At 45.2% G+C, this 25,823-nt stretch overlaps 1 protein-coding gene and 1 pseudogene across 1 annotated transcript; both read left to right on the top strand.

Annotated features, from left to right (window-relative positions):
• The first annotated feature begins 2,870 nt into the window (after positions 1-2,870).
• Positions 2,871-5,541, top strand: LOC123114837 (F-box protein At3g07870-like; annotated as a pseudogene).
• Positions 5,542-19,802: 14,261 nt separating this feature from the next.
• LOC123112316 (F-box protein At3g07870) lies at positions 19,803-24,238 on the top strand. Its single transcript, XM_044533268.1, has 5 exons — positions 19,803-20,049; positions 20,781-22,198; positions 22,344-22,428; positions 22,513-22,572; positions 23,868-24,238. Exons 2-4 carry the CDS (start codon positions 20,819-20,821, stop codon positions 22,554-22,556), a joined length of 1,509 nt encoding a protein of 502 aa, XP_044389203.1. The 5' UTR covers positions 19,803-20,049; positions 20,781-20,818; the 3' UTR covers positions 22,557-22,572; positions 23,868-24,238.
• The last annotated feature ends 1,585 nt before the right edge of the window (positions 24,239-25,823 follow it).

Genomic DNA, 25,823 nt, shown 5'->3' on the forward strand with positions numbered 1-25,823 from the left:
ATCTGCGATCATGTTTAGCCCTAACACAAAGGAGGAGGAGAAGGCGTCGGTCAAATCAGCCTTGCAAATTCATAGTGAGTCCTAGAATGAGAAATATCTAGGGCTTCCAGTGCATGTGGGAAAGTCGAAAAGGAAAGCTTTTGCTTACGTGAAGGGTGGCATTGCGGGACGGGTCTACGGATGGAAGGAGAAGCTTATCGCCAAGTCAGGCAAAGACACCTTAGTAAAAGGGGTGGCCCAAGCAATTCCCACCTTTGCCATGTCATGTTTCGATATCACAAAAACATTTTTTAAGGAAATAAGCTCTCTGGTCGGAAACTTTTGGTGGAGCCAGCAGGAGAAGGAGAACACCACACACTGGATCAGTTGGAAAAAACTTACCTTGAGCAAGGCTCAGGGAGGTCTAGGTTTTCGGGACATGCACAGTTTCAATATAGCAATGCTTTCCAAGCAAGTTTGGAGGCTGATACAAAGCCCGGACACACTGTGTGCAAGAACTCTCCAGGCCCGTTATTACCCTAATGGAAACATCCTTGATGCCATCCCTAAGAATGGAATTTCATATGCGTGGCGTAGCCTGTTGGCCGGGCGGGACCTAATCCGGGAAGGTTACCTATGGAGAATTGGGGACGGCTCAACGGTGAGGATCTGGGCTGGTCCATGGATCCCGAGACCGTGGTCACACCGCGTTATAACACCAAGAGGAAGCAACATCCTACAATGGTTAAGCGATCTGATTGACCCAGCTACTAGGACTTGGGATGAGCGGTTGGTCCGCGAAACTTTCTGGGCTGATGATGCAAGACATATCCTTCAAATTCCCTTGCGGGAGGGAGTCCAAGATTTCATAGCTTGGCAGTATGATAGCAAGGGGAGGCACTCAGTTAAGAGTGCGTACAAACTACACGTCCAAATGGAACGACAAAAACAGGACGGAGGGACCGGCCGGAGCTTGGATATAGCTGGCAATCTGGACAACTACCCGAACGACTCGTGGAAGAGGCTATGAAAAGTTCCCATGCCAAAAAACATCCAGATGTTTGCGTGGAGACTGAAACACGAATATCTGCCTCTCCGAACAAACATTGAAAAGCGAGGAATCCCGATTGAGGACACTAAGTGCCTTTCCTGTGGCCGTGTAGCGGAGGACGGCGCCCACTTGTTCATCAAATGCAAGTCAGTTAAGGTGGTGTGGAGAGATCTGGCGTTGGAGAAGGAGAGAATGGAACTTGAAGGAATTTCGTCCGTGCATGCAATGCTAGACTACTTGTGGGGGCTAGACGAGAAAAAGCGCATGCACATACTCACCTTTTGGTGGCTCTGGTGGTCAAATCGCAATAAGTTGAGGGAGGGGGAGCTGCCGAAGTCGGGCGAGGAGATTGCTAGGAGGACCAGAAGCAACGTCCTGGAATACATCGAGATTCTTGGCCCTCAACCGGAGAAGAAAGTGGTGGACAAATGGACCACCCCCTGCGGATGTTATGGTCAAAATCAATATTGATGGTTCTTTTCTCCCATGGACAAACCAAGCAGGCTGGGGCGTGGTGGCGAGAACATCGGAAGGCACAATCATCCGTGCACGTGCCGGCTGCCAGGAGAATGTCAACGACCTGTTTGCAGCAGAAGCATATGCAATGTCTCAGGCTGTATCTCTAGTTGCCGACCTTGGTCTTATACGGGTGGAATTCCAGACGGATTCGCAATTACTACTCGAAGCACTTGACATGCAGAAGGCGGACTCGTCAGCGTATGCAGCTGTGATAGAGGACACTAAATATCAGTTGAAATTGTGGTTTTCCTATCATGTAATCTCCGTCTGTAGGCGCTCTGCCAATACTGCAGCCCATGAGTTAGCCGTAGTCGGTCGTTTGTATGACCCGAACCTTTACGTGGAGTGGGAGGATGATGTACCGGTCCGTGTGGCTGAATGTGCGCTGGACGATTTGCCCAAGCACCGTTAAGTTATAAAGTTTTTGCTTTGCCTTAAAAAAAAGCTCTAACCCTAGACACAGACACCCATGCGCTGCCGCGGCGGCGGAATAGGAGCCTCTGCCGGCGAAGCGAGCCTCGCGACTCGCGAGCTCCAGGGAGGCGACGCGAGGCGGTCTTCGGTGGCGTGCAGGTCGACGCGGTGGCGGTAAGCTTCGCCCCCCTCTTTTACAGCCCACACATTGCTCAGCATAGGATGAGACTAGAGAGCGTGCGCTTGCCAGATTTACGCCCAGAAAACATGTTTCGGGAATCAACCGATTCATGGCATCATTATGTTACTGTCTGCTCTGCTCTGCGTATTACCTGAAACTTACAAATGGTGCAGAAATTGATGTCCCCCGTAGCCACTGAAACTTATAGATGCTGCAGAAATTGCTGTCCACGGCCGGTCCTCTTTGTCGCTGATGCAGTTTTTGTTGGTTGATCCGGACTCCTGCGCCTTTTCCAATGCCAAATGCACCATTTGGATTTGGTTGTTCAGTGTAAACTATTTCTATGTTGTATGATTGTTGCGCTGATGCACACATTCTGTTGTGCAAAGAGTCGGTCAGGGCATGTTGTGGTGGTGTACTTGACCATGCCTTTAGTTTTAAACTAGCTTTATCTTTCAACATTTTAGGAACATATGTATATTGATGTGCTTATAATTATTATTCAATGGCCATACAAGGCTCCATATTTGCTACAGATCCGCCACTTATTTCTTTCTTTACCCGTACTCAGTAGGTAAACTTTACATAAACTTCATGTCACTTGCCAGCAAATTACTGTTAATCTCAATCATAATCTTCACGCAATTTGCCCTATTGTTTTTTGTATGTGTATTTGCAGAAGGATTCGGTACCTAGGTCTCCCTGGGAGTCTAGATTTTGCCTACTATGGTTTCTGAGGAAACCAAAGCAAAGAAGCAAAGAAAGGAGGAATACATTATAAACAGTCTCCCAGGAGACCTCATTGAGCGGATATTTTTGAGGCTTCCAGTCAGCACTTTGTTGAGGTGCGTCGGTGTCTGCAAGCACTGGCACAACTTCATCTGGGATCCACAGTTTGCCGCATCACACCTCCAGTGTGCGCCTCGAGATGCCCTTCTGTTCTTCCCGCAAAAGTCGGCCTCAGGCAAGCCCTACCCTAGTGATGCTGTCCTGATTGACGAAGCCTGGTCGCCATCGACATATGCAGTGCCAGTGATTGGGCCTGATGACTTCCTTTTTGGTTCATGCAATGGACTCCTGGGCTTATACACAAAGACATCAACTATCAAGATAGCTAACCTTGCAACTGGTGAATGTCTCCACCTTGAGAAACCTGCGAAGAATGTTAAGGGTGATCACTTCTCTTTCTACAGCTCTGGATTTCATCCCGTGACAAAAGAATACAAGATTACACACTTCCTTGGTGATTGTGTCGAGGGTCGCCCCCATAATAAAGACAGGTTCAGTGTCATTCAGGTCTACACACTTGGTGATGAGAAATGGAAAGATATCCGAACCCCAGAAGCTCTTAGCTTGATCACTGTGAGAAACTCTGGAGTTGTCAATGTTGATGGCAAAATGTATTGGTTAACTGAAGACATGTTAGCTAGCTGGCAGCATGCAGTTATTTCCTTTGATCTCAGGGAAGAAAGTTTTGCAACGATACAACTGCCGGCAGCATGTGAAGATCATGATCGTTATGGTCCTCAGAAGTTCTGGATCAGAGATATGGATGGGAAAATATGTATAGTAACTGCTCAAACAAGTCGTTATGATCCCGGAGCTCTTCTTGGTGAGCTGCAGATATGGACACTAGACAACACGGTAGAGCAACAAAGGTGGAGCCAGAAGTACAATATTAAGCACACACCAAAGTATATTCCAGGGCCACATTTTGTCCACAGGGATAGGATCCTCACACAACTTTGCAGCAATAATGTATATTCGTGTGAGTTGTTCGGTTAGAACTTTGATGTTAACCAGAGTAAGTGGGTACACCTGTTAGATTTCAGTCCCCGCAAGCCGTACAACATGCAATCCTACATTTGTGTGAAGTCACTTGTACGTTTAGATGTCTACAAGAAGGCAGGCATTGTACGTAGACCAAAACAGCGGGAAGGCTGGGAATTGAAGAAGTGGGAGACATGGAAGTGTATGCTTGACAAGGATGCGGATATGCGGAGCCAGATCCACAAATTTGAGCATGACTTACTTGTATGTGTGCCAGACTGTTATTATTAATCACTGATGAATATTTATTACTATTTTAAGATTTGACAAACTGCTAATTTACTATTTTGTAGGAACTCGTGGAAACATCGAGTAAAATGTGCAAGTTTTTGCAGAATAAGCAATATAACATAGCAGAACATGTACGCACGGAACTCAATCAGGTGTTGCAGCGTAAACCAGATAATCCAGATCAGGTAATTCTCTGCTCAAATGATAGAATGCATGTTATCACACCTTTTCCGTGTTAGTTCAAAACATTAATAATTATCTGAGGCTAAATGCATAATAATATTTTAAGTGCATTGTAACTATGGCGTTAACAAGTTTCTTGCAATTATCTAATAGCCATTGTCCATCCGGAGGCTTAATTGGGTGGAGCAGAATCGGGAGCAGCTGAAGTTAATGGCTCGTTTAAGTAAGATAAAACACATGATTAAGGTACAGTGTGACAGTGTGCTTGCATTTGTTGATGTACTAACATTATTTACTATTGTTGGTGAAATATGCCATATTTGACAAAGTTGTCTTCCTTATAGGTCGTGAAGCAGGCAATGGATAACATCTCTAGTATTAGAATATTGGATCAGGTGAACTTTTGCATGGGTTCTAACTTCTAAATTATCCATGTTTTCAGCAACAACCTTTATAATTCTTGTTTCTTGTTTCTGTTGTGGCCTATCTTCAGAACTAAGCAACATAGCCTACTGTCTGTCCATTTTCTTGCATGCATTTTCAGTTTCATGTTTGGTGGAATATTTTGTACATGCTGAGCGATGAACATAGTTGTGCTAATTTAGCATGGGATTATTTTACTTTGATTGTGCATAAGTAACTATTCAGTGGTTTTTGTTAGGTTTCATCTGTAGCCTACCCTAACTTGCTTGGGACAAAAGGTTTTGTTGTTGTTGTTGTCGTTGTTGTTGTTGTTGTTGTTGTTGTTATTGTTGTGCATAAGTAACTATAAGAGAGAGAGAGAGATGATAAATTGATCTATTCCATATACCTATGAACACCAGATTAAGTTACAAGCATGAAGTTCTAAAACAAAGAATTCTGTGAGTAGCCTAGGTCACAAATTTTCATTTCATCTGTGTTATTCTGGTCTTGATTCCTCGTCTTGAAATTTAGCAACATTGTGTCCATTGCTTCCTGTTAGAGAAGAACAACGAGTTTATCTTATATGGCTCCAGAGTTTTTCCTGCATGGTGCCTGTTAGCACATGGGACGAAACTTGTGAGCGCTTCTTGTATTTGGTATTCTGATCCATATTCACTTTTGGCAGGGTACAACAGTTGCTGACGTTTCTTCCAGTGACGGTTATGACAAGAAGGAAGAGAGCCTCTAGCATTAAACTTAACTTTCTGGGGCACTTCGTTTCGTCTTAGAGTTATTCTGCAACTTGTACAAGGAGAGTCTTCCTCCCTTGGATTGGATGGCCTCTTTTGCTCCGTCAGTTGCTTGTCATTACATTGCACTCAGGTTTCTAGTTTCTGCAAGATGCACAGCGCACAATGCTGCTTGGCCCTAGTAATCCGACAGCAACACGGCCCTTGCCTTAAGCTGAAACGATGGTGTAATTTTCTGAACAGATTTTAAGCAGTCTGCCATGTTTTAAATACTTGAAATGCACTACCAGATTTCATGCTGGCTTTCTGTGCTGCTGTTGTCTTAGAGCATCTTCAGAAATGCACTACCAGACTTCATGCTGGCTTTATGTGCTGCTGTTGTCTGATTTTAAGCATCCTAATATCGAGAAATTTCTATTGGACGGCGCCCAACTTTTTAGAAAAAAAAGCACATTCCTATGCAGGGATATAGTCTACACGTGAGTGAAGTTTCACGATGAAATACGTTTTGTTTTTTGAGGATCACGATGAAATACGTTAAGCCAGTACATGAAATCTTGATTTTTTTAGCACATGCACTTCACTATAAAGTGCATGATTATTTAGTCAGTGACTCCTTCCATACATCCCCTCCCTCTGCTCTCCTGCCTGACATGCCATCCTCATGTTGCATCTGGGGGCCAGGGCATGGTGGTACGCTGCACATGGCGACATGCAACACAGAGGTGCGTGACATGGAATGCAAGAATAGGTACGGTGGAAAATGCGGGATGGGATGGGGTAGCGGAGTGCGGCGACCCATCTAAGTCGATGACACTCGAAGTGGAGGTGCTCGGAGCCGGCTGTGGCGGGGCCAGGTTGCATGGTGCAACGTGTGTGGCAACATCGGGAAGGGGAGTGAGGGGGCGGCGTTCTGCAGTGGGAGATTGTGTGGGGCTGCGACATGGTGCCCAAGCGTGAGGAGGCAGCATCAGCGGTACCGACAACCAAAGCAGGAGATATTGGCGGTTAGGCGGTGACGATGCCATGTACCGACTAGGTTTCTCCTACTCCACGTAGACCAGGACACCTCCAACCGACATAGTGTTGGGAAAAATATCGACGGGAAGGCAAAAAAAAATCTCTGTGAGCATGCAAATGTGTTTGTGAGTGGTTCTAAAAGCTACTTAATTGTGACATCCAAGAAACAACTTGGTAATAGAACATTAAGGCATGTTTGATAACTTTGTTTTTTCTATGCATTGAGAGAATATTATAGCTTTTAGAACTATGGCAATGTTGTTTCGTTACCATTAAAAACTATAGTATTAATACTAAAATATTTTCAAAATATTGCTTTCTCCTCTACTAAAAAAAAGAATCCCCAACCCCCTTTTCAAAGACTAAGGGGCTAGTGTTAAGAATGGCGTGCACACTTGTTGCGAAGCCTGCAACTCCGCAACTGGCCATGCCAACAACCAGTGGCCAGAATTGTAAGCTCGTCATATTGACTTCTTTACACACATGTCGTGGTAAAGAAAGCATGCATGTTCCCATTCTCGAAGGCCTATGAACTACACATGATAGGTGTAGATTGGTACAGACTGCACTTGCGTGTTGTATTTCTAAATATTCACGGCTTACTGAATCGCTCGGGAAAGAAAACGACTCGCAACTCCATGGCAACACGTGCGGTGAGATGGTCCAGTCTGACATCGTCGTATCTAGATCTCAACTCTCATTAGAAGCAGGGGCGGAGACAGAAATTTTAGCCAATGGGTTCGCTCACTAACTAGTTGCGAAAATTTTGTATGAAATAAGTCCTATTTTGCTCTATATCACAAAAAAAAGTATAGAACTCAAAAAAACGCAATGAATATCAATATGATATCACTTATCACCCATACTGGTTACTGTAAAATTGAAGAGTGCATGACATACCGAGCGGACAAAATTATAAATCACTTGTTGACATAGTATAAATAGAAGAGTAGTACCAAAAGACATCATAGTTCAAGTGCAACTTCTTTCTGAAAAAATTAAAGGAAATAACAAGTTAGTTTGACAAATTTAAAATAAAAGTTCCACCATGCCAAAGAATCATGTAAAGTCACCCACATTTCACTGCGTCCCTTTTTTATTTCTTCATCGCCTTAAAAAGATCAAGCACACCATCATCACTATTGAGAGAATTCTTTTTGTAAGATCAGTTTGCCTATTGAACGCAACCTAAATTGATTGATCTTAATTCATCAAAGCATGCATCACATTGTTTTACTGCTACATTATGAAAGACATTAACATTACCCTTACCCTCATGGGTATCCAACCTACTTTTCTTGTTCCAACCGTTCCAGCTGTTAATTCCAGATGCATCACTCCCAGATTGTCTCTCATTATAATCTCTGAAAAGATCACTAGTAGAAAAGGGGGCAATGGTCCAGACCGGGTCAACCCATTAGTCCCGGTTCAGTTCAGAACCGGGACCCATGGTGGCATTGGACCCGGTCCGTGACCCCGGGGGCCGGCCGGGCCACGTGGGCCATTGGTCCCGGTTCGTCTGGACCTTTTGGTCCCGGTTGGTGGGACAAATCGGGACCAATGGGCCATGCTCCTGGCCCACCACCATTGGTCCCGGTTGGTGGCTTGAACCGGTACCAAAGGCAGCCCTTTAGTCCCGGTTCATGCCACCAACCGGGACCAATGAGGTGCATATATATACCCCCTCGCGTAAGAGCAGAGCACACTGCTCTATTTTTTCTGGCAGCCGAGGGGGAGAGGGTTTGGTGGTGCTCTAGCTCACCTCCTATGCACACAAGGTGTTCGATGGAATGCCCGAGCCACACTACTTAAGCTTCTCCTCTCCAAACTCGACCTCCAAGCTCCATTTTCCTCAATATTTGTCTAGGTTTAGCGGTCTGTCATGCCCCGTCCCCGTCTTCACCGCCGTCGATCACCCGCGCCGATCTCATCGCCGGCACCATCGTGGTGAGCCTCTTGTTCTTATCTTCTTTCTGAAAGGAAAAATATTCTTACTTGTATGTTTAGATAGATACTTGTATTATTTTCTTACTTTTATTATTGCATCTTATATAGTGCGATGGTTTTGGTATCCGCCCCCGTCGGTCCTCGTCCTGTCCATGATTCGGATGTGGTATATATTATCTTTTCATAACTATTGGTTCATTTATTGTTTATGAAAATTATGCCGACCAACGTGACATAGATTTTATTTATCTAGGAGGTTGTTGAACCGGAAATTCCAACCGACCCTATTGTCGAGAGGTTAAATTTAGTTGAAGAAGAAAACAATTTCTTGAAGGAAAAAATAAGAAAAATTGAGGAGGAGAAGATGATATTGGAGTTGCATGTTGCAGATGTCGTCGATGATCACAAGATCAAGATGGATGCAATGCGCTTGAAGATTAGAAAGATTAGAAAATATGCCATTCATATCGAGGCTTGGTATCATTATGCCGTTGGATCAGTTGTTACCTTGGTTGCAATTATGATCGCATTTGTTTTCGCATTGAAATGTTTTACATAGTTTCAATGTATGGTTTAATTAATTTAGATGCTCTGCGGAGCTTTATGTTGTTATGTAATGATTTTCGCTTGAAGATGAGAACTGTGTATGTACTTTGGTTTTAATATGATGATGAACTTCTATTAATTTGGTCACTTAATTATCTATTCATGATGTTCTGTAATGATTTTTGACACGCTTAATTATATATAATGCACGCAGATGAACCGGCAATGGATGTACGGTAACAGACACACCTCCGAGTACATTAAGGGCGCGCATGATTTTCTCGAAGTGGCCGAGGCAAACAAGCAGAATGGTTTTATGTGTTGTCTATGCCCTATATGTGGGAATACGAAGTCTTACTCTGACCAGAAAATCCTTCACACCCACCTGCTTTACAAGGGTTTCATGCCACACTATAATGTTTGGACGAGGCACGGAGAAATAGGGGTTATGATGGAAGACGGCTAAGAAGAAGAGTACGATGACAACTATGTGCCCCCTGAATACGGTGATGCTACTGAACATCAAGAGGAACCAGACGATGTGCACGATGATGCTACAACGGGCGAAGCTGCTGAAGATCAAGAGGAACCAGACGATGTGCCCGATGATGATGATCTCCGTCGGGTCATTGTCGATGCAAGGACGCAATGCGAAAGTCAAAAGGAGAAGCTGAAGTTCGATCGCATGTTAGAGGATCACAAAAAAGGGTTGTACCCCAATTGCGAAGATGGCAACACAAAGCTCGGTACCGTACTGGAATTGCTGCAGTGGAAGGCAGAGAATGTTGTGCCTGACAAAGAATTTGAGAAGCTACTAAAAATATTGAAAAAGAAGTTTCCAAAGGATAACGAATTGCCCGACAGTACATACGCAGCAAAGAAGGTCGTATGCCCTCTAGGATTGGAGGTGCAGAAGATACATGCATGCCCTAATGACTGCATCCTCTACCGCGATGCATACAAGGATCTGAAGGCATGCCCGGTATGCAGTGCATTACGGTATAAGATCAGACGATATGACCCTGGTGATGTTGCCGGCGAGCCCCCCAGGAAGAGGGTTCCTGCGAAGGTGATGTGGTATGCTCCTATAATACCACGGTTGAAACGTCTGTTCAGAAACGGAGAGCATGCCAAGTTGATGTGATGGCACAGTGAGGACCATAAGAAAGACGGGAAGTTGAGAGCACCCACTGACGGGTCGCAGTGGAGAAAAATTGAGAGAAAGTACTGGGATGAGTTTGCAAGTGACCCAAGGAACGTATGGTTTGCTTTAAGTGCGGATGGCATTAATCCTTTTGGGGAGCAGAGCAGCAATCACAACACCTGGCCGTGACTCTATGTATGTATAACCTTCCTCCTTGGATGTGCATGAAGCAGAAGTTCATTATGATGCAAGTTCTCATCCAAGGCCCTAAGCAACCCGGCAACGACATTGATGTGTACCTAAGGCCATTAGTTGAAGAACTTTTACAGATGTGGAATGGAAACGGTGTACGTACGTGGGATGAGCACAAATAGGAGGAATTTGACCTAAAGGCGTTGCTATTCGTGCCATCAATGATTGGCCCGCTCTTAGTAACCTTTCAGGACAGATAAACAAGGGATACCACGGATGCACGCACTGTTTACTTGACACCGATAGTATATACCTGGGAAGCTGCAGGAAGAATGTGTACCTGGGCCATCGTCGATTTCTTCCGACCAACCATCAATGTCGAAAGAAAGGCAAGCATTTCAAAGGCGAGGCAGATCACTGAAAGAAGCCCGCCATGCGTACCGGTGATCACGTACTTGCTATGGTCAATGATTTACACGTAATCTTTGGAAAGGGTCCCGGCGCACTAGCTGTTCCGAATGACGCTGAGGGACACGCACCCATGTGGAAGAAGAAATCTATATTTTGGGACCTACCCTACTGGAAAGACCTAGAGGTCCGCTCTTCAATTGACGTGATGCACGTGACGAAGAACCTTTGCGTGAACCTGCTAGGCTTCTTGGGCGTGTATGGAAAGACAAAAGATACAGCTGAGGCACGGGAGGACCTGCAACGTTTGCACGAAAAAGACGGCATGCCTTCAAAGAAGTATGAAGGTCCTGCCAGCTATGCTCTTACCAAAGAAGAGAAGGAAATCTTCTTTGAATGCCTGCTTAGTATGAAGGTCCCGACTGGCTTCTCGTCGAATATAAAGGGAATAATAAATATGTCAGAGAAAAAGTTCCAGAACCTAAAGTCTCATGACTGCCACGTGATTATGAGGCAACTGCTTCCGGTTGCATTGAGGGGGCTTCTACCGGAAAACGTCCGATTAGCCATTGTGAAGCTATGTGCATTCCTCAATGCAATCTCTCAAAAGGTGATCGATCCAGAAATCATACCAAGGCTAAGGAGTGATGTGGTGCAATGTCTTGTCAGTTTTGAGCTGGTGTTCCCACCATCCTTCTTCAATATCATGACGCACGTCCTAGTTCATCTAGTCGACGAGATTGTCATTCTGGGCCCCGTATTTCTACATAATATGTACCCCTTTGAGAGGTTCATGGAGTCCTAAAGAAATATGTCCGTAACCGTGCTAGGCCAGAAGGAAGCATCTCCATGGGCCATCAAACAGAGGATGTCATCGGGTTTTGTGTTGACTTCATTCCTGGCCTTAAGAAGATAGGTCTCCCTAAATCACGGTATGAGGGGAGACTGACTGGAAAAGGCACGCTTGGAAGGGACTCAATAATATGCAGGGACGGATATCCTTGGTCTCAAGCACACTACACAGTTCTATAGAACTCTACCTTGGTGACCCAGTATGTCGATGAACACAAGAACAGTCTGCGCTCCAAACACCCGGAGCAGTGCGATGACTGGATTACATGTGAACACATCAGGACTTTCAGCAGTTGGTTGGAAACACGTCTCAAAGGTGACAACACTGTTTGTGATGAGTTGTACTTGTTGTCCAGGGGACCATCTTCGACTGTTACGATTTAGAAAGGATACGAGATAAATGGGAATACATTTTACACGATTGACCAAGATCAAAAGAGCACCAACTAAAACAGTGGTGTCCGCTTTGATGCAACAACCGAGAGAGGAAATGACATGTATTATGGTTACATAGTGGACATATGAGAACTTGACTACGGACATGACTTTAAGGCCCCTTTGTTTAAGTGCAAATGGGTCAATCTGTCAGGAGGCGGGGTACAGGTAGACCCACAGTACGGAATGACAATAGTGGATCTGAAAAATCTTGGGTACACTGACGAACCGTTCGTCCTAGCCAATGATGTGGCACAGGTTATCTATGTGAAGGACATGTCTACCAGACCGAGAAAAAGAAAAGATAAGGAAGCGAATACATCATACGATGAGCCAAAGCGCCACATAGTTCTTTCAGGAAAAAGGGACATCGTGGGAGTGGAGGGCAAGACAGACATGTCTGAAGATTATAAAAAGTTTCATGAAATTCCTCCCTTCAAAGTCAAGGCTGACCCCAGCATCCTCATAAATGATGAAGATTATCCATGGTTACGGCGCAATAAGCAAATGACACAAGCGAAGAAAAAGTGAAGACTTTCTCCCGCAACTATTATGATGATACCATGCCAACTTTGTAACAGACGAGTATGATACCATTGTCCATTTTGTACATGCACATGCTATGTGGGTGAAATTATGATACCATGCCAACTTTCAACTTTTTCAGAGTTCATTTGAAATGCTTTAATGTCTTATAGTTCGGCCCTCGTAATACCATTAATCCCGGTTCGCTCCTTGTCAACTATGTTCTCACCAAGAACACTCTCAAGAGGGCAGCCACGTGGGCCATTGGTCCCGGTTCGTCTGGACCTTTTTCTCTATAGGCGCATCTATGTTCATTTTTTTAGTAAAGTTAATCACAAACTTGTGATTCACACAAATTTCAAAGAATTCAAATTTTAACTATTCAAATTTGAAAACTAATGGCACTAACAGAAAGTTTATAATTTTTCTAAAACTAAAAGCAAAAAGAATTAAAAAATAAAGCAAAAAACAAAAAAAAAATAATGCAAAAAGCAAAACAAAAAAATGGAAAAAAACTGCCACCTATTGGGCCACCAAGGCCTGAATACGACTAGAAACCCAACCTGGGCCAGGATTCAGGCCCGCAGAAGGCCCAATAGGCCCACAACAGCATAGTATGAGATTAGACCCGAAAGCCTGCAGTTGAGAGGAGCTCGAGAGGGTGGGCGCAGCAGCGCTTATAAACCACTCTTGAGCCCTCTCAACTAGCGAGGTGGGACTAAACTTTGGCCGCGACGCGGGCAGCACATGGGCCTTTGGTTCCAGTTGGTGGCACTAACCGGGACTAAAGGGGGGCATTGGAACCGACTCGTGGCACCAACCGGGACCAATGCCCCACCTTTAGTCCCGGTTGGTGCCACCAACCAGGACCAAAGGTCGCCGCTTCCCGCCCTTTGGACTGCTGAAAAGAGGCCTTTGGTCCCGGTTGGCGGCACCAACTGGGACTAAAGGGGGCATTGGTCCCGGTTCGTGCCACAAACCGGGACCAATGCTCTTGCTATATATACATCACTTAGCAGTTTCGACCAAATCCCCCACTTCTCGCCCGACGCCCCCTGCTCCTCCTCGTCGCCGTCGTCGCCCGACGCCCCTGCTCCACCTTGCCCTCGCCTCCGCCACCGCTGCCATCAGGCTGCTCGCCGCCGCCATCGACGCCGTCAGGCTGCTCGCCTTCGCCGTCGCTGCCGCCCCCTGTGAGCACATGCTCCCGCGCCCCTCCCATCGCCCGCCCCTGCGCGGCCGCCGCGCCGCCGCCCCTGCCCTGCGCGGCCGCCGCGCGCCGCCGCCCCTGTCCTGCGCTGGCGCCGCGCGCCGCCCCTGCCCTGCATTTTTCATAGCATTTTTGTATTTTTTGTGTATATGTGTTTGTATGTGTATATATGTGTACATGTTCATAGTATTTTTTTTCATAAGTGTATTTTTTTTGTTCATTGCATTTTTTTCATATATATAATGTATATATGTATGTGGTAGCTATATGATGAATGGATGTGGCTATCTATGTATGAATATAATGTTCATAGCATTTTTTTTGTTTATATATGTTTTTTAATATATGTATTAATTTTTTATTTAGGTTGTTAGTAGATATCGATTTTAGGTTAGTGCATTTTAGGTTAGTGTAGAGGAAAAAGTAAAATAAGGAAAAGGAAGAAAAGAAGAAGAAGGAAGAAGGAAGAAGAAGAAGAAAAAGAAGGAGAGGAAAAAGGAAAATAAGAAGAGGAAGAAAGGAGAAGAAGAGGAGAGGAAGAAGAGGAGAAATAAATAAGAAGAGGAAAAAAGAAGAAAGAGGAGAAGAAGAAAGGAATAGATGAGAAGAAGAAAAAATAGAAAGAAAGGAATAGAGGAGAAGAAGAAAAAATAGAATATTTCTATTTTTTCTTCTTCTCCTCTATTCCTTTCTTCTTCTCCTCTTTTTTTTTCTTTTTCTTCGATCTTCTCCTCTGCCGTCGTCGATATACCCCTCCCGATAACTTCAATACGAGGGAGAAGAAGAAAAAGAAGAGGAGAAGAAGAAGAAGAAAGGAATAGAGGAGAAAGAAGAAACTTCAGCATGAGGGGGGATACCGATACCCCCTCCCCGATAACATTATTTTCCCATGTATATGTATGTCGCGTCGTTGTCGATATAACCCCCTCCCGGATAACTTCGACATGAGGGGCGGTCGATATATATACCCCCCCCCCCCTCGGCCCTCTCGCTCGACCAAAACTCTCGAGGACACCCAAACCCTAGAGAAAAAACGATGTTGGTCTCCTACCTCCTCCCGCCGCGCCCGTACCCAACAAAATTCTCTTGAGGCCACCCAAATTTACTAAGTTAAAAGAGCATTGTCGTCGAGGCCACCTCAAACCCTTGAAGCGTTGTGTCGAGGCCACCCCAAACCCTTGAAGCGTTGTCTAGGCCACCCCAAACCCTAGAGAAGCAGCGTCGAGGCCACTAACATGCTTCCTTATTGTGATTAGCTAGCTGGTTCTACGTTTGCCACTAACATATATCCATCTGTACCATGTTTGAATAATAATTGACATGTTGTAAATATTTGCAGAAACTATGGAGCACTCCCAAGACGAAGCAACAGAAGAGATGTTGGGGGAGATAATCACACAAGGAAGTGATGTCGTTGCGTCATTTCTCAACGACACCGATGGTCAGGAAGGACTGGGTGAAGAAGAGGGATGTTGTCGGTGTCAAAACCGGCGGATCTCGGGTAGGGGGTCCCGAACTGTGCGTCTAGGCGGATGGTAACAGGAGACAAGGGACACGATGTTTTACCCAGGTTCGGGCCCTCTTGATGGAGGTAAAACCCTACGTCCTGCTTGATTGATATTGATGATGTGGGTATTACAAGAGTAGATCTACCACGAGATCAAGGAGGCTAAACCCTAGAAGCTAGCCTATGGTATGATTGTTGTTCGTCCTACGAACTAAAACCATCCGGTTTATATAGACACCGGAGAAGGCTAGGGTTACACAGAGTCGGTTACAATGGTAGGAGATCTACATATCCGTATCGCCAAGCTTGCCTCCCACGCCAAGGAAAGTCCCATCCGGACATGGGACGAAGTCTTTAATCTTGTATCTTCATAGTCTTGGAGTCCGGCCGATGATGATAGTTTGGCTATCCGGACACCCCCTAGTCCAGGACTCCCTCAGCTGTGTTCATGATGGCTCCGGCCCATTAATGCCGGTACAAGAAGAGGGCTATGTTCATGATGGCTCCGGTGACCCAATGGAGGTACAAGAAGGAGACCGTGCTGACTGCTCCGGCCCATTAATGCCGGTACAAGTAATAATAATTATTTTCTTTGTCTTGCAGGGTTTGGAAACAGTTCACCGCAGAAGTTCCGGGACTGCCGAAGGAGCTGCGATATACATACCCGAAAGTAAGTACTACTAGCTAGCTAGTTGCGCGCATCTCCCGTTGATTCTATAGTTGTACTTTCATCAATGCCATTTATAATACTTCATTATCAGTTTGATTGACCTCTATTTCTTGTAAAGTGCTTGTGGCAGAAACAAGGGAATGATTTATGTGGATACTACATGTGCGAGTTCATCTACAACGCGACTTTGGAAAATAAGCGGGGCTACTCTAAAAGACAATATGAAGTGCGTAAGCAATAATATTCACAATTTCATTTTATTACACCATTATTTCTGTTGAGTTTCATTCATATATGTATTGACCCCCTTCTTCAAATTAGATGTGGCAGATGCGGGATGAACTCCTAGAACAAGATCGCATGAAAGCAATTCAAGAGGAATTGGCGGGATTCTTTCTTGACCACGTCATCAATAAAGCCGGAGAATACCATGTTGAAGTTGATTTCAATTGCTAGGGGGTTGTAAGAGATCTTACATATTGTATATGTATGTAGCCAGTAGCGTCGGATAGATAATACGAAAACTTGTTGTTCGACCAATCTCTCAGAGAAGGAGAGGTCGATCGATCACTTCTCTCGGTATGCATGACGAATTTCTGTACTTAATGGTTCCCTTCATTTTCTTACTAGCTAGCGTGTCGAGGGCCTCCCTATGTACAGTACGTAGCATCGACCAAGCACGGACATAAGAGATTAGCTAGCTAACACAATATATGAAACACCTAAATTAACCCCCCAAACCCCCCACCCCCCCCCCCCTTCAAAAAAAACCCCCCCAGCCACTGAATTGCTGACGCGTGGACGCCTTTTGGTCCCGGTTGGTGCCACCAACCGGGACCAAAGGCCCTCCTGCCTGGGCTCGGCGCACCGGCCATGTGGAGGCACATCTGTCCCGGTTCGTGTTAGAACCGGGACTAAAGGGGGGAGGCATTAGTAACGACCCTTTAGTCCCGGTTCAAGAACCGGGACTAAAGGCCCTTACGAACCGGGACAAATGCCCTGTTTTCTACTAGTGAGATAGCAACACAAACAAAATGACGTATGCACCTTGTCACTATACTCAAGCCAACCACCATAATCTTTAAACCAGCCTGGACTAAATTTTCGCGGAGTATCTCCAATGTCCCTGTACGGATACTCAAAATTAGACCGCGACATGTAAGGTCCCTTCATTAAATATCCCCGCCTAATCTCATCTTGCTTCTTAGGATTTCTTGTGTAATATGAAATTCTCTTCCAGTCAGCCGGATCATAAGGCAACTCATCGAAATAAATTTCTCTCTGAATAGAAGACTTCAGGAGACTACTTGCAGCGACATTTGATGAACTTTGCTTAGTATAATGGGTTGACCTTGATATGCCCGCATTATCTGGATCTGGTGATCGGCTTCTTTTTGTTGACGTATAATGTGCTGCCTAGTCTCGTCCATCAAATCGGTCTTTTGGCTGCATTGGCTAGAGCATGCACTTCTACATGGTATCGGAGCCAAGAGGTCTTGAGTTCAAGACCCGGCTGGCACAATTAAATTGCAACCCACTTTTGATCCACCTTTAGGCCTGAAGGAATAGAAAATTAGGGCAAAATGTTTCCCGTACTAGGTAGAGCATGCACGAGAGGGAAGAGATGTGGAGGACTGGAGGAGTGAAGGTAATCTTACTGCAGTTCAGCGCTTGCCGTTGTCGATCTGTAATTCTTTGTTTGGCCGCTTGCCGTCGGCGTCCGGGGAGGCGAGATCGAAGTGACGGCCGACAGGTGAGACGAGACAGAGAGAAAGGTGAGTTGGGGAAGCGAGGAAGAGGCATGCGGATGTCGTCCGTGTATAGGCTATTAACAAACTGGCGGCAATGGGCAGGAGAGGTACTAATTTGTTTATGGGCTTTTAGGTCCCTTTTTATTGGTCTATGCATGTGAGTTGGCAGCTGATGGGGTCAGACTCAATTTTTTAATAGGTGCAGGCCTGATAAGTAGTACACACATGTACGTATCAAGCATGTTTCATTGGGTTCATCTCAACCCAATGACACAACGTTGGCTCCGCCCCTAATTAGACGATGTCCCTTTGTCCATTGGCGACGCCAGGATCGGGCCGGGCCCGAGCAAGCCCCAGGCCAAACACTAGCCACCGTACTAAACAATGCTGCTACAATGAACTAAGGAACCCAGCCTCACAACCCAGGTCCCAGGCCACTGCTTTTGTGTATGACACTAGTATAGAAAAAAAGCTAAGAGTGCAGATTAATGAGGCACAAACACTTGTCTATACAATTTTTAATCGCTTATAGTTTGGCTTCTAGTAGGATCTTCATCTTCTTTTAACTGCATTTTTAAGACGTCTTTCTTCCAAGACATTTCGCTTTGCAAAGTAAAAAAGAAATGCTCCTCTAAAAAAATGCTTCCTTTCCGAGCATAACCAGTGGAGTGTCTTTTCTCTTTCTTTTCTTCCAACTGGGCATTACCTAGGGATGCAAGGCGGCGTCCGATCCGCCCCGCTTCGTAGTCAAAGTAAATCAACTTAGTTATAATCTTTGCGGTTCAGCTTTAGTTCAGTCTGAACTAAATTCATGTTTTGGCGGGCTTATGCGGGATGCCCGCTTGCATCCCTAGCATTACCCCTTTTCACTATTTTTTATAGCGGAAATACAATTATTCAGTAACCAAAATTTTTGATCAGTTTTCAGTAACCAATGTTTTTTAGGTAATTCAGTAACCAATTTTTTTGAGGGATAGACCGTATGAGAAGGAAAGGCCGTCTCGTCCTGGACCGTGCGCCCTTTGCTTGGTGTGCTGGGCCGTGCGCTTTCCTTTGCCAACTCGATTTTTTGTTGAAAAAGACCCCCTACCCAACGGAATTGCCAAAAAAGACCCCCTCCAGATGAAATTGACAAAAAGGACCCCCTCGGTCGTGGCGGCAGGCGCGCCAGGCGACACGTGGCACCTGCCGCCACGGTACCAGGCGGCAGCGCCTGCCGCCAGCCAGCGAGGCGGCAGCCTTCGAGTAACAGCAAGCGGCGAGGCGGAACGGAACATGCCGGTGGTGGGACCAGCCGCCAGTGAGGGAGGCGGCGGTACTGTGCCCTGCCGCCTGGGGGCGTGGTGGCAGGCCCGTGCGTGCCTGCTGCTGCCGATCGCTGCGTCGTGACTACTGCCCCGCTGCTTTTATGTATGGGTTTTTCGAGCAGACACGCTGCTGGATCCTTGTCCAGGTGTGTGACACACGGAAAAGGTTGTTGACTGTCCAGGTTCCAGAGTAATTAGACCGAAGCAATTAGCCAGTGGAGTGGTAAGCACGAATTTGGTTAATTGAGCGGCCATGTACCTATCCATCTAACTCGTCGTGGATTCACATCCCACTCCCTGCCTTGCATGCATGCATCTTCCATGGCTTGTTGCGCGTACTACCCCTACCTAGCCATAACGAAAATGGGCAGCAGCAGGCATGCCGCCACGCCCCCAGGCGGCAGGACACAGTGTTGCCGCCTCCCCCACTGGCGGCCGGTCCCACCATCGGCCTCCGTTCCGTTCTGCCTCGCTGCTCGCTGTAACTTGAAGGCTGCCGCCTCCCCCACTGGCGGCAGGTCCCACCATCAGCCTCCATTCCGTTCTGCCTCGCTGTAACTTGAAGGCTGCTGCCTCGCCGGCTCGCGGCAGGCGCTGCCGCCTGGCACCGTGGCGGCAGGTGCCACGCGTCGTCTGGCGCGCCTGCCGCCACGACCAGGGGGGTCTTTTTTGTCAATTTCATCCGGAGAGGGTCTTTTTTAGCAATTCCGTTGGGCAGGGGGTCTTTTTCGACAAAAAATCTGCCAACTCCCCGCCCGATCGCGGCGGCAGTCGTGCGCGAACCGCGAAAATATTCCCCAATCTCCATTCCCCGCTCTAACCCTAGACACCGACAGCCCGTGCGGCGCGGCTGCCGGCTGCCCTGTTGCGGCGGGAGACGAAGCGAGGCCTCACGACTCGCGTGCTCGAGGGAGGGGAAGTGAGGCGAGGCGAGGCGGCGGGGTTCCGTTCCGTCTTGGGTCTTTTGGTGGCTTGCAGGTCGACGCGGTGGCGGTAAGCTCCGACCCCCATTTTTGCTGCCCTCAAATTGCTGAGCGTCCACTCGCAAGCTTTCCATCTACTAGCATCCGTCGATTGATTCATGTTAGTTATCATTTTGTTCCTTCGCTTGTTTTGCTGTTCCACGGCGCCGGAATACCGTTGAGAACTGTTTATACATCTGCATACTACCGTAGCCGCTGAAACTTACAGAAGGTGCAGAAATTGCTGTCTATGACCGGTCCTCTTTGTCGCCGATGCATGTCTTTTCCAATGCCAAAAATGCGTTATCTGCTTGTTTCATCCAATTTCTCAATGTAAACTATTTCTAAAGTTGTATGGTTGTCACACTGATGCACACATTTTGTCGCACGGAGTGTCATTCGGGGCGTGTCGTGTGGCTAGAATTTTGCCAGAAAATTTCAGCAGTGTCGCACCCACTTTGTGTTTCATCTATGCATCCTGATATGTGTATATCTCACCATGCTTTTAGTTTCAAGCTAGCTTGTCATTTCAACTTTGCAGGCATCATATGTGTATCGATTTGTTTATGGTTATTGATCAGTAGCAACACAGGGCTCCATGTTTGCTACAGCTGGTGCCACTTACTTCCTTCTTTACCAATTCTAAGTAGATAAACTAAAACATCTGTTAAACTTTACCTAAACTTCATGTTATTTTCCTGCAAATTACTTTAATCATAAGCTTTACTCACTTCTCCCTATTGTTTTTAAATGTGTCTACAGAAGGATTTGGTACCTAGGCTTCCTCAAGATTGCTTACTATGGCTTCTGAGGAAACCAAACCAAAGAAGCAAAGAGATGAGGAATGCATTATAAACGGTCTCCCAGGAGAACTCATTGAGCGGATATTTTTGAAGCTTCCAGTGAGCACTTTGTTGAGGTGCACTGGTGTTTGCAAGCAGTGGCACAAAATCATCCGAGATCCTCAGTTTGTCACCTCTCACCTCCAGGATGCGCCCCAATGTGCCTTCCTATTCTTTCCACAAGAGTCAATCTCAGGTGAGCCCCATCCTGCTGATGCTATCCTGATTGACGAAGCCTGGTCGCCATCAACATATGCAGTGCCAGTGATTGGGCCTGACGATCTCCTTTGTGGTTCATGCAATGGGCTTCTTGTCTTATACACAAAGTCATCAACACTCAAGGTAGCTAACTTTGCAACTGGTGAATGCCTGCATCTTGAGAAACCTGTAAAGAATTTGAGGGGTGATCACTTCTTGTTCTACAACTTTGGATTTCACCCATTGACAAAAGAATACAAGATTACACACTTCCTTGGTGATCCTGTTGTGGGCAGCACTCGCTCCCATAATAATAGCAGATTCAGCGTCATTCAAGTTTACACACTTGGTGATGAGAAATGGAGAGACATCAAAACTCCAGAAGCCCTAAGCTTAAACTGTGTAAAAAACTCTGGAGCAGTCAATATTGACGGAACAATGTGTTGGCTAATTGAAGACATGGTAGCTAACTGGCAGCATGCAGTTATGACCTTTGATCTCAGTGAAGAAAGTTTTGCACGGATACAACTGCCAGCAACTGTACATGAAGATTGTGCAGGTGGCGGTCCCCGTCGGTACTGGATCAGAGAGATAGATAGGAAGATATGTATAGCAACTGCTCAAGCCTGTCCTTCTCTTCCCAGGAGGCTTGTTGGTACGCTGCAGATCTGGGAACTTGAGAACAAAACGGAGCAAAGGTGGAGCCTGAAGTACAATATTCAGTACTCGCCAGTTTACATTCCGGGTTCAAATTTGGTTCACAGGAATAAGATCATACTGCAAGGTCGCGAGGGCAACCTATATTCCTATGAGTTGCTCGGGGAGAACTTCAATACTAAATTGTGTAAGATGGCAAAGCTGTTAGATTTCAGTCCCCACAAGCCTGACAACATGCAATCCTATATCTGTGTGAAGTCACTTGTACGTTTAGATGTATACAAGAAGACTGCCATTGCGCGTAGGCCAAAACAACGGGAAGGCTGGGAATTGAAGAAGTGGGAGGCATGGGAGCACCAGCTCTCTGATTATGAAAAATTGTGGACTCGCCTTCATGGTCTGCTGTCGCGTATCTTGGATGATGCGATTCGACAGGATATAGGCATGAAAATCAATCAAATATGTCCAAGCCTTCCAAATCAGGTAATTCTTTATCTAAACGAAAGTCAGCGTAGCTTTCATTTTCAAATTTTAAGTTTATATATTCAATGATCATTTGAAAAGCAGAAGATGTAATGATTGTTTAAGTGTACCCTCATCATTGGTCATGTTTTGCACGAGACTCCAGCAACCAAGGCCCCTCCGGCGGCTTAATTGTGTGGCACATAAGCAAGATAGGGAAAATTTATCTGCTTGTTTGGATATTTATGAAGGTATAGTGTTATAAATTTACAAGCCAGATCATTGAGGACTTTTCCTTGAAACATGTCAAATTAATAAAGTTAACCTGTCTACAGGCATCGAGGGAGGCTTCAAAGAGTATCATGAGTGTGATACTTAGTGCTGTAGAAAATCAGGTAAAGGTTTACATTTGGTCTAATTTATTCATGTTTTTTCTTTCTGCTATAGCTTGCTAGTTCTTGTCTCCTATATCTGTTTTAATCTCTTCCACAATAAATAAGCAACTATAAGCAAGATAATATTGTTACCTCTCTCCATACAAATGAATGGCCTCCCCTGCAATACAATTATTTTCCATCCCATATTTTAATTTATGCATGCACTTGTGATTTAGTTCTTTGTGCTAACTTTGCAAGTTGTCTAGTTACTGTGTTCATTGGGCTGTCAATTAGGTATCACACAGTCAACATATCTTACATCAATAAGAAATATTTTTTCATCAAGGTTTATGTAGGTGCCCTAAATTTGTGAAATGGGTTTCATTGCAAAACACTTTAGGTGTTTATATTTTCAGACCTACGCATATAGATATAGATATGCCAAACTGTAAATTTTATCTTCTTTGAATTGCATGTTATTGTCTGCAGTTCCATTCTTAAACGTTTGCTAGCACACTCAGTGAATAATGGTTAATTGAGCATGGCTCTGCTAACAGGGCATCGAATTATAGGTTATACTTTGGTTGCTATCAAGTACTGCATTAAAGAGGTACTTAAAATTGTTCTATATCATACACCTATATATGGCAGACAAATTCGAAAATGCCAAATGGAGACCGAGCTCCATGAAGGCCTTAATTTGATAACTTCAAAATCCAAACTTTTCACTTTCAAAAAATTCTGAAAACAAATACACATATACCTAAAGACATAATGTACATGTGTGTAAAATTTCAGGTCGAAAAACGTTAAAATGAGAGCTACAAAAAAAAAAAACTGGGGCTTTTTAGCATATGTAGTGTTCATCCTCAAAGTGCATGATATTTTTTATTTTGTGCAGCTCGCAATTCAAGGTGTTTCATCCTGAAATTTTACACACAGACACATTACATCCTTGTATACATGTGTTTGTTTTTTCAGAATTCTTTGAAACTAAAAGGTTTGAATTTTGAAAATTTTGAAGTCCTTGATGGAGCTCGGTCTCCAAAATGCCCTACTCAGACAAATTAACTTAAGAAGTTCTAAAGAACATCAGAGTAGTAACCATGGATTGATTGATTAACGTCGAATTTTTCATTTCCTACTTCCTTATTTGAGCTTTGAATTCAAAATTTAATGACATGATTAAACTGTCTGTGCACCTTATCTTTCTTTGAGGAAAAGAAAATAATGAAGATTCAGACCCTTCCTTTTTCTGGAATGGGTTGATGAAAGTCCCATTGTCTTGTATTTGAACCTTACTCATGTTTCAGAGGGGTGCTTGGGGCTCAAATGCTGGCATTTCTTCTCAGAATCACAGTGAGGGCGATGATGCGAAGGCTTAATACTTCAGAATTTATCATGAGGGTGATGATGTTCAACACTTGTTTCTTTTTGTCACCGAGGGACTGTTTACCTCTTCTTCCTGTAAAAGTGTTCTTTCTGACGTACCGCCTGTGTGCTGCTATGTATTTTTTTTTTTTCGTTTGAATTTCAGTCCTTGGGATCTAGTTAACTTATTGGTCGATTTGAGACCTTGAAGAATTTGCGGGACAGCGAGACATTTGATCTGAAGGTCAAATCAACTCTTGCCACTGAATATGCTTTGAAACATTACAGAATGTTGGAAGTGGAAACTTTGTAATTGCATTACAATCTTATATCCACGGATGAAAGCATACCTTTAACAATGCACGGCCGTGGAACGTGTAGAATCAAGCAGGTTCAGATCCTCTGGAGTTTTAACTGACTTATAGGCTGTTACAAAAGCGTGAATGACGATTTGTCTAATTTTGTTTTACAGTTGAACGCGATTGCTCTATGATTTTCTTTGCTATTATCCCTTTAGTTTCTGTGGAAGTAGGTGCCTCCAATAGATGATGTAAAAACATTGTGCCAGCCCATTTACTTGTCCCATCAACACCGTTACCTTTTTCGCCATGAAAAAACAAAAAACCTAAAATCTAAAAAGTGTGAGCGCACCATCTAACCGAAACCAGCGGCCGCGCTAGTCGACAAAAATAATCGTCGTTGTCTCTCTTCAGTAGTTGCCTCTCTTCAAAAAAAAAGAAAACAACTAATCCCCTCCCGCATCTGGCGAAGCGCTCCGCCCAAGAGCTTCACAAGTCGTTGTCCGGCGCTCCTCCGCTGACGAGCCGTTTCGCCGTCGACCAGGATCCACGTCACGCCGGTCCCTCTTGCCTTCCCTCCTCTCTCTTCCTTCTCTCTCCTCCACACAGGTCGCCGCCATGGATGGTCCCTGCCTTGGGTCAATCTCACCCTAGTCGACCACCGCTGCGTCGAGCCTCCTCTCCATCTGCATCGACGCCGGATCTGCACATCCCCGCCGCCCTAGATCCGTGACCCCCACATCCTCCTCCTTCTTGTTCGTCCCTCGACGCAGCCGCTGGAGCCGGGGGCCGTGGTGCGTCCCGCATCCCCATCGAGCCTGAGGTCAACTCCAGGGTCTACGGAGCCCAATGTGAAACTCATGATTCATGCGTGTGTGGTTGCTATAGAGTTTGTACAAGGTGCATAGGAACTGGATTGATGTGGCGGCGGGGCTAGAGCTCACCGAGGACAGGCTGCTTCTATCTTTTCTACAGGGTAGCTGCCGGACTGGAACGGCCAAGATGACCAATACGTATAATGTAGTCTAGTTGCACACACATTAATGTTTAGTTGGCTTGTAATGTAGTTTAATTGCACACACACTGATGTTTACTCCCTCCGTCCGGGTTTATTAGGCCTCTCAGCATCACAAGCATGTCCCTTTTTATAAGGCCTCGTTTTGAAAAGGTGCATGCATGCAATCATTTCATTGGTTGCATTAAAAGTCATTGTTGTTGGTACCATGGCTAGGAAATTAATACACTTCATGCGTTTTCATTGGCTGCATGCATGTGAGAGAGTGCATTGGGAGTGAAATGAAAGAATTAATGTGCGTAAATTACTATATGTCTTGGTCTAAGAGAAGTTGTCTTTAGGCCTAATAAACCCGGACGGAGGGAGTAGTTGGCAGGAAGACTAGTTGCACACATATTGATGTTTAGTTGGCAGGAAGACTAGTCACACACACATTGATGTTTAGTTGGCTTGTAATGTACTCTAGTTGCACACAGATTGATGTTTAGTTGGCAGGAAGACTAATTCGTTGAAATATTTCCATACGGGGTCTACTTTTGAAGAGCACGTCGTGGGGGTTTCAACGGTGAAAACGAATCTGAATT

The sequence above is a fragment of the Triticum aestivum genome, chromosome 5B (genome assembly GCF_018294505.1).
Source record: "Triticum aestivum cultivar Chinese Spring chromosome 5B, IWGSC CS RefSeq v2.1, whole genome shotgun sequence".
In the NCBI taxonomy this organism is placed as follows: Eukaryota; Viridiplantae; Streptophyta; class Magnoliopsida; order Poales; family Poaceae; genus Triticum; species Triticum aestivum.

What these genes read in the sequence shown, in the direction of transcription:
- LOC123112316 (XM_044533268.1), top strand. Translation starts at nt 20,819, where the DNA reads ATGGCTTCTGAGGAAACCAAACCAAAGAAGCAAAGAGATGAGGAATGC. An exon ending in GTCCAAGCCTTCCAAATCAG is followed by an intron (nt 22,199 to 22,343) that starts GTAATTCTTTAT and finishes ACGAGACTCCAG; the next exon opens with CAACCAAGGCCCCTCCGGCG. An exon ending in TTGTTTGGATATTTATGAAG is followed by an intron (nt 22,429 to 22,512) that starts GTATAGTGTTAT and finishes ACCTGTCTACAG; the next exon opens with GCATCGAGGGAGGCTTCAAA.